The sequence below is a fragment of the Eurytemora carolleeae genome, unplaced genomic scaffold, assembly GCF_000591075.1.
Source record: "Eurytemora carolleeae unplaced genomic scaffold, Eaff_2.0 scaffold303, whole genome shotgun sequence".
In the NCBI taxonomy this organism is placed as follows: domain Eukaryota; kingdom Metazoa; phylum Arthropoda; class Copepoda; order Calanoida; family Temoridae; genus Eurytemora; species Eurytemora carolleeae.
Window position 1 is genome coordinate 194,066 of NW_019396305.1, and position 9,191 is coordinate 203,256.

At 32.8% G+C, this 9,191-nt stretch overlaps 2 protein-coding genes across 4 annotated transcripts in view; both read right to left on the bottom strand.

Annotated features, from left to right (window-relative positions):
• LOC111700589 (uncharacterized) overlaps positions 1-2,259 on the bottom strand; it is a 50,206-nt gene extending 47,947 nt beyond the window's left edge. For both annotated transcript variants that reach the window (XM_023471560.1, XM_023471559.1), the window contains exons 1-2: positions 1,845-2,259; positions 318-629 (exon numbers count right to left, since the gene is read on the bottom strand). The gene's annotated coding sequence lies outside the window, so the exon portion shown is untranslated. The remainder of the gene's footprint in view (positions 1-317; positions 630-1,844) is intronic.
• A 96-nt stretch (positions 2,260-2,355) lies between these two features.
• The window catches only part of LOC111700590 (nibrin), a 14,606-nt gene continuing 7,770 nt past the window's right edge, over positions 2,356-9,191 (bottom strand). Inside the window, exons 12-20 of one of the 2 annotated variants that reach the window (XM_023471561.1) lie at positions 8,490-8,600; positions 8,003-8,062; positions 6,794-6,919; positions 5,689-6,195; positions 4,794-4,897; positions 3,726-3,792; positions 3,195-3,239; positions 3,044-3,121; positions 2,356-2,950 (exon numbers count right to left, since the gene is read on the bottom strand). In XM_023471561.1, coding sequence (XP_023327329.1) covers positions 2,852-2,950; positions 3,044-3,121; positions 3,195-3,239; positions 3,726-3,792; positions 4,794-4,897; positions 5,689-6,195; positions 6,794-6,919; positions 8,003-8,062; positions 8,490-8,600 — 1,197 coding nt within the window. In that variant the 3' untranslated portion in view covers positions 2,356-2,851. Of the gene's footprint in view, positions 2,951-3,043; positions 3,122-3,194; positions 3,240-3,725; positions 3,793-4,793; positions 4,898-5,688; positions 6,196-6,793; positions 6,920-8,002; positions 8,063-8,489; positions 8,601-9,191 lie in introns of those variants that run through there. The other variant, XM_023471562.1, reaches the window with a different exon arrangement.

Here is a 9,191-nt window from a genome sequence, read left to right on the forward strand (position 1 = left end):
ATTGAAGGGTAAGATTTATTTTCTAGATGTATTTTTTTATAAATCACCAGAACCTCCTCCCCCCCCCGCGGCACCTACACCTACTAGACCTATGATACTTTTGGGTAAACGCAAACAAATTATGTAGAATGTAAAGAGGGGTTATGTAAAATTTGGAGTGGAGGTGTCGTAATTGCGCTAAGATGTTGAGTATAAGCAAGGAAATTTCCTTTGGGCAGAGCTACTTTCCAAGATGTTTTAGAGCACTACATCAATTATTTTAAAGGCTTTGCGTAATAATACTGTCTATTTTTATTCCCTTGAAAAAAGTGACTCACCTCCTAATATCAGCTTCTTAGTTGTGAACCTCCACATTCAATTTTACTTCAACTTCATAATTATATTTCTTCAAGAGAACTTTTCCTAAGGAAAACTCGCAGATTTTCTAGAATGAAATCACAGATCTGAAAACTTTAAAGGGTAGTGTGTCTAGCAGTGGATTTGTTGGTGAACTGCGCGCCGGCACCCGGTAAGAGCTAGACCGTACAGTACGCGCCCTAGACCGGCATCTTGTTCTGTTCCGGCGCTTAACCAAACAGCGAGGCCACGTCCTAGCAGCCATCTTGGATTTATCATACCCGCCAAGGCACCTAAGACAGTGAAAACTTTGCCGCCAATTCCCTGCTGAACCCGCCAATAAGAGAACTTGAATTTTTAACAAATGCTTTGACTACAAGCTGAGGCAGAACAGCGTGTTTACACAATCAGGCATAACTACGCAAATGCACTGCGAAATTTGAAACCTCTTAGGTACTCTCTGCATCTTTGAAAATGTTCATCAGCAAATAAACAAGACAACTTTTACACGTAGATTTTGTCTAATTCCAGCGTGAACAGAGAAGCCAGGGGCATCGGGGAGGGGGGGGGGGGTCGAGAGCCCCCGGCCCCCCTTACCCTAAAATATTAAAATTATATATAATTCGGTTTCTCAACAATTAACAATTTGTCCATTTTATGATATCTTCCTAAAGTCTTTCAATAATTGACATTAATCAGACTCACATCTATTTTTTTTTCTAAACCGGTTTTTTTGGGGTGAACATGAACAACAACCTGGTTTGTAACTTAAAATAATCTAGGCTTAACCTCCAATACGCCCCTGGGAGATGCATTTTACTAGTTGTCACGCGGGCCGCGTGATATTTTTGAGCTCGATGTACATCTCTGTAAACACGCGTATTGTACAGAAAAATACATAGAAATATATGCAACAACTTAACAGTTCAAAACATTAGTCCGTATCTAAAAAATCTCGACCCAAAGATAAATTCTAAAAATTAAATGTCCCAAAAAATCAATTTTCAATAGTTTAGTGAGGCACAGAATACTGTGGAATATGAAGACGACATTAAAGTAATATTTAAATGTAATTAGTACAGAAACAAGTATAATTAAAACTTTTGAATTACTTATTCAATTAAATGGGTCTGTTCGCTTCACAAAATCGTTGTCACGTGTTCAGAAGACTAATAAAAATCATAACTTGCGTCTGCAAGTCGTCTTCCTATTCTAGATTTTTCTGGTTCTCACTGTAAATTATCATGTTATCAAAAGTTCTATTAGTTTAGTTTATTAAACTACAAATGTTATTTATTACTCACTATAGCTGCATGCAGCTGTGTTGTGTACGCTTGCATTATCAGGTTTTAATTTACAAAATGCATTTAAATGCATCGGATTTGTGAAAGTTCGTTTTATTGTCAACATTAAATCCCTTAAATTCTCCTCCGGTCCGAGCTAGGTAGGGGGGGGGGGTAAGAGGTTAAATATCAGTGTTAAAAAAGTGTTAACGATTAGGTGCATACCCTCTGGATTCCCTGGAAAGGGTAATTTTTTCTCAATGTGATTTAAGCTGGATATCTCCACGCACAGTTTTATTTCGGACAACATCCCCCTCTACTTTTTTTACTTAAGATGTAGAAGAAAAGTTTTAAAATGGAAGAAATGAGCTTTCTTATTCTGTGGATTTAAACCTAACTCTAGGAGCTAAAAACAATTATCTGAATTAAATTTGTCTGAGTCACTTTTACTCTTATAACTGATTGGTTTAATGGTTTCAGAAATTGTATTAGTTGTTTAGTATCTCTATTCGTTTTTAAATATTTCTATTCAGAGAGGCTTTGGTTAATTTAGTATGTTTTTTTCTTCAAATTCTTCATTGAACCATCTCGCGTATTTTCACGTTCTTCTGCGTTGCTTTTGAGGATTTCCTATTTTTCCTATGTTTCTTCTGTCGCATTTTTTAAAATTTCATTTTTCTCGCAAAAATCTTTTTCGACTATATGACTAATATCTTCTAAAATACTAAAAAACATCTTTTAGCTGAACAATTTTTTAAATGAAAAGATACAGATCAATAAAATCACATTGAATATAAATTCTAACAATTATCACAAATGTAATTTTCTCTATTTAGTTGTTCATTGCAAATTATACTTGATCACTGCTAAGTATTTTACAGCGGAAAACTGAACAGTTGTTTAAAAATTAATTGAAAAATGGTGCCAGTCTGTGGGAAACAGTATTCTTTAAACATTCATTTATAGCACAAGGTGTGTCGTTGGACATGACACCAGGGAACCAGTTTCTCCAGGTTTCTAGTACCCCTGAGAACCACCCGTAAAGTACAGTAAAGTACTGAGTACAGTACAGTACAGTACAGTACTAAGTACAATACAGTATTAAAACTGTGAATTTTATAAATGAATTACTACTCATTTACAAATTACAAATTCTAAGCGACAAAAAACAGAAAAAAGAAGTCGACAATCTGTCCACTGTTTTTTGATTACCACTGTACAAAACCAGGATTCTATCTTCTCCTCCCTCTACTAGTTGGTCCGGTTGACCGGTTCCCAGCTTGTGTCTGGGATTGGAAGTTCCAGAAATCTTCAGTAGATTCTTTCTCTTTCTAAACAAGGACAGAGCTTGTTTCATCTCAAAAATATAAATTTTAAAATTTCTTTTAAAAATATTCCGAAAATTTACATCTTTTTTTACAAACCTCTTTATCGTGCATGGATTGATATATCAAGGAATTATTTTGCATCCACTCATCTAGACGGGTCTCATCTCGGCAAGCCTTAGATTATACATTTCTTCTGAACCAACAATGAAATTTTCAAGAAATATTTCGATTTTTTTATTTTTCTTACCTTGTATGGGGTAAGCTTCACTTTTTGACAAGATTTTACAATTTGCTGAAAATATGTTTATTACTCTTTTATTTTGATAAAAGTATTGGCTAATTTTCTTTACAATTCAACTTAAGTTTAACAAGTTTCTATGAAATGTTAAAACCCAAGTAAACTTTAACTTAAATCTTATTTTAAACGTAGAGAAAGGAATTGAGTTTACGCCAAAAAATGTTCTAATCCCTTTATCTTTACAACCTAATGGTGTTAACCTTTGATAATTCAAACTTAGATTATTTGATCTAACAGAATTCATAGTTAGAATTATCTAAGGACTTCAACATTGGGTTGCAAAGATATATAGGGATTAGAAAATTGGAATTTGAGGACTCGATTCCTGTCTTCATTTTTAACATTTATAATCATCGAACTTTTTATTATTTTATAAATATTTCTGATGTATCGCAAACGCAATATTCATAATATTATGCCAAAAAATCGACGAAAAAAGCTCGTTATAAGAACCACAATTTTTACGGTTTTATTTTTAACCTGTTTTTTAAATGTTTTAAAGTTTAAAACCGGTTTCCCACTCGGACTAGCCACATCTTCAACAACCCTTAAAAAGCAAGATAAATATTAAAAGTAATTTGTAATACGGAACTAATTGTTAAGTAGAATCATTTACATCTTTTACTAATGGTTTTAAAGGGTGGTCGACGTGACTCTTATATAAATTTCTAAACTCGATTCACAACGGTACCCTGTAAACCTATATATATAAGAAACAATAAAGATAATATAGTCTTATTTCCTTCAAAACAAGTCTTTAATTCTTAAACTTTGGTTTTTTATCTCTACTTTGAGTTATCCCGAATTGTACAGAGATCGTTTATTAGGAAATTATAAATTTTTAGATAGAGACCAAGAATATCTTCTATATCGTTTTTGTTTAACTTAAAGTTTTAAGGGTATCGTTACAATTTTTGATATCTCCTTTTTAAGTAACTAGGCTTTTAGGGCGCTTCGCGCCCATCTTCTATTTAAATTGTGAACATGTTCTTTTTGTTTACATTTTAAAACAAAGAAAAAAATTTCGCGGATTTAAAAAAAAAAATTCGCGGATTTTCACGAATTTATTTTTTTACAAAATTAAAAACTTTTTAAACACATTTTTTAAAAATTTTTATCATTCGTAAACCTTTCCTGTGGTCACGTGATGTCCATCAAAAAATTTGGGCCCGATCGGTTCAGCCGTTTTGACGTTTATTGGATACAAACAAACAGACAAACAGACAGACAAGCCAAATTTATATATAGAGGGTCTCTAGAAATCAATTTAATCAAATTAAAAATGTCGGGATTTGCTGTCAGCTTCCAAGTTTGAGAATGGAGTTTTATGTTCTTATGTTCTTTATGAACATTGGGTTTTCAAACTTCTTTTGAAAAACAGATTCCAGCACACAGCAAAGTTTAATGATTATGTTTAAAGGGTATAGTTAGAATTCGGAATTCTGTCTGTTAAATGAAAGGTCACAAGAAAACTTTCGTCAGAAAGAAACGAAACTATTAAAGTTTTCTTGCCGGATCTAAAAATAATGTTTTAAAGTATAAATATACCTTGGTTTGAATGGTGTTTTCCTGTATAGATTTACATAGACTACTCGGCCGAAACTTTTTGTTAAATCCTCTACTCCTTCTTCCTTCTTTACTCCGTTAAACCTCTAAATTAAAATATTTTCAAGGATTGAGGTTTAAACTTTAAATATACTCATTCAAACCTCTAAACGTTAAATATATCCTCTACAACTTTTAAAGTCTTCAAACCTCTAAACATTATATATGTTCTCTACTCATTATTCTAAATTCCTTCAAACCTCTAAACATTAAATATATCCTCTACTCTTTCCTTCTTCACTCCGTCAAACCTCTAAACATTAAATATATCCTCTACTCTTTCCTTCTTCACACCGTTAAACCTCTAAACGTTAAATATATCCTACTCCTTCTATACTCCGTCAAACCTCGAAACATTAAATATATCTTCTGCTCCTTCTATACTCCGTCAAACCTCGAAACATTAAATATATCTTCTGCTCCTTCTATACTCCGTCAAACCTCGAAACATTAAATATATTCTCCTTTTTCTTTACTTCGTCAAACATCTGAATCAATATAATAAAGCTCTTCGCTCATATATATATATTTATACGTATGGGTGTATTTGTGTGTGTATATGTTAGCTATAGCTGGCCAAACGGCTAAAACGAATTGGTTAAACATTTTAGAGGGAACACATGGGTACCCTGATGGGGTAAACATAGGCAAAAACATTTATATTTTTTTCTTATAAATTAATTTTTTTTTTCAATTTCACAGGCAACGCCAGGCACTTCAGTAGGGGTGTATATTTTATTGAGTTAGGGGAAAAAACTTAAGAAAAAAGGGGAAAGGAAGGAGAAAAGCTTAAGCTAGTGTTAAATATAAATCTACTTCGTGTAAAGCTTAAACCTACCTTACCCAGAAACCCTGTAGTATTATGACTGGGCCTTGAAATACTCTGTGTTGAATTCGAGCTGGTAGTTGTAGTGTTCCCAAAGCTCGGATCCATATCTGAATTCTTTGGTTTAGATTCAGCTGGGCCAACTCTCGATTTTATTTCAGTTTTATCACTGGGTTTCGAGGCCTGGGAAAATTCATCTTTTCTTTTGGGTTTCTCAGGTGACCCAAAGCCAAAAATGTCGTCTCCGTTCTTTGAAGGAACAGCTTTTTTCTTCGACAATAAGGAACTTTCTCCAAATCCAAACAAATTATCTTCCGGCCCCGGTGCTTTCCGTTTCCGGTTTATTGTCTGGGTTTCCGGAACAATTTGCTGCCTCTGATTTTTAAGGGCTGTTACGCCGAACCCAAAAATGTTGTCATCTTCTTCTTTCGAGCTGGATTTTTGTGGAGACTTCTGAATAATTGAAGCAGGTTTTTGATTTTCACCGATATCATCAAGACAAGCAAACATATCATCATCCTAAAAATTCTTAATGGTTTTCTTTTTCAAAACTGAAGATTAAAGAATAATGATTAAATTTGGGGAAAGCAATGAAACAGCGCGTAGACTAATATAGAAAAGATTCTTAACCCTAGGTGTAAATTCTACTGTGTAGGTTGGAGACGATTAGTTTAACCCTATAGACGATTCAAGACCTAAAAAGAAGGTGAAGAAACAATATCGAACCTGAATTTATACTGATCTTGTTTTATGTAAATGTAAAACAATTATTTACTCAAAATATTCAAAATCTCATAAATGATAATTCATTCTTTAAAAACTCTTAAAACTCAAATGTAAACTTTTAAGATTACTTTATGTCCAAAACGATAAATATTTTATATTTTGAACATTTAACATTTAAAAAGCCGCGCTATACGAATACTTAGACAGTATCTAAGTATTGATACTTCTTTTGTTGATTAATAAAGATAAGTCCGGTCCGAGGTCTAGACTAGTCAAAGGTGGACTGGATACTGTTTGGGTACTGTTGAGAATCGAGTACACCACTCTACAAAAGGAGGGTCAATTGAACCTACGCCGACAGTCTCTGTATTACTTTGAAAAGTTGAATTACCTCATCATCAAATAAAGGTTGGTCCTGGACATTTGGTTCGGTTTTCCTAGGTGATGGTTGTAGAGCAGGTTTCTTCACGGCCGGTTGGATAACGTCCTCTCCAGAGGACAGAGGACGTTTTCTTTCCTTTATTTAGGAATATTAGTCATAAAATTTCTTCTGAGGTTAAAACTTAAGTATGAAATAGGGTTTATCTACAATCTACAAAAATCTACATTTTTTAACTTAGATATCGACAATGGCAACTGTTCGATTTTAGAATAGGTGGTTTACATCTGCCGGAGGAAACCATCGATCCTAGATTAATTAATTTAATCTGCAGATTTTGGACAGCACCAAATAGAAACAACTCTTATATCCCAGTATTTACAACAGCAAAATTTAACCTCCGTTAAATTTTCAGTTTACCTTACTTTTTACAAGATTACTCTTACCACCTTTTTGTCGCTGAAATTGATATCATATAAGCATTGCTTTTCTAACGATTCGTGTTGGGGGAAAATATTCCCAAAGCCTTTTTTTTTGAGGTTTTTGAATATTTTCTTCTGAAGCACTTAATTTTGTATATTTTTCTTATAAATCACAAATAAAGTTACTTACTTAATTACTTACTTACTTACTTACTTACTAACATTTATTACAAAGAATGTGAACTCAACAATGATACACATTTATTTCTCAGATATAGGTTGTAAAATTCAAAATATAGTTTTCTTTAAATTAGCAAGTTTTTATCTTGCTTAGAGGAACAGACTGGCTTGCTGGTTGAACTGAGAGAGCAGTATTAAGAGAACATTTTTAGAATTCATTTGATAGGTATACAAGGTTTCATGTGTATAATTGCTATGTGAGAGCGCAAAATCGCTCTTTATAAAAACAAGGATGGTTCATTTTGAAGGATTACACTCAAGAATCGATATTGAAAAATTATTTAATAATATGGACTAAAAACTGAACAAAAATCCTTGTATAAAATAATTTTTTGTTTTAGAACAGATTGAAAAAGAAAAAATTTAACTCTTCAAATCACAAACATGTAATTTTATTCAGTGATCTGTTTCTGTTATTTTTGATTGTTGCGAAACGTTTCAAGTCTAAATTCCAGGGGACATAAGTTCCAACGCGATTTTAAAACTGCACTAACAGTTCAAACACCATACCAAGCCAACAACTCTCTTTGAAACTCTTGTTTTCTTTTTATTTAAATACCTGTTCGCGCGAAAATATATTGCTCATCACTTTTGGAACCTCGGATACTTCATCCTGAAACTAAACTAAATTCGTTATCATTATATTACATTTATCATCAAGAAATCTACCTTTCAACTTCGTGGAATATTGACTGATAATAGACATTTAAATTCTATTTTTTTATCCAGGTGTTCTGCTATTTAAATAAGAGGCAATCAGGGCGTTTCGCGCCCATTTTCTTCGCAACTTTTAATTGTTGCTCAACCTTTTAATAAAATTTTTTACGATTTACAATTTTGTTTTCGTGGATTTTCCAAATTTTACGAAAATCAAAAATTGGAGACGACTTTGTTTATATCTAAGCATCCATAAACCTTCCTTATCGGTTAAGCTGTTTTGACGTTTATTGGTACAAATGGACGAACAAACAGACAGACAAGCAAAGTATCTTGGTATATATATTGATTTATTCGTTTATTATTTTGGTTCACTATCCTAAAAATACCTTGACTGTCTCCATGGATGCGGGTGAATGTTCTGTAAGTATGTAGGTTCGTAGACTTTTCACAGAGTCCTCGGACTTATCCTTATCTTTAGCACCAGAATATTCAGGAACCTGTAATATGTAATCAAAGATTAATTCGGACCTCCCAATACGGAGGAAAGTGAAATTGACATTGTTATTCTCATTGTCATAATCAGTATCCTTATAATTGTCATTGTCATTTTCATTGTCATAATCACAGGGTGGCCAAAACTTTTTTGAACAAATCCGTACAAAAATCCGTACATTTTCAGAAGAAATCCGTACAATCCGTACAATTTTCAAAAAAAATCCGTGCAATCCGTACAATTTTTTTTAAAAATCCGTACATTTTTTTAAACCAATCCGTACATTTTTTTTAAAATCCGTACATTTTTTTAAAAATCCGTACATTTTTTTTAAAAAATCTGTAAAATCAGTACAATTTTCGAAAAAAATCCCATTGTTGAAAAAACACATTAAAATTCAATTTTTCATTCATTGTCCTTTGTGTTCAGTTCATGTAAGAGGGTTTAAACTTCCTCAGCAAGAATCAATCTGTAAAAAATTGGCTTCATACATATATACAAACTAAATACTGGGTACATGATACTAGGTGCATGATACTGGATACTGGATACATGATACAGGGTACATGATACAGGATACAGGATACTGGATACA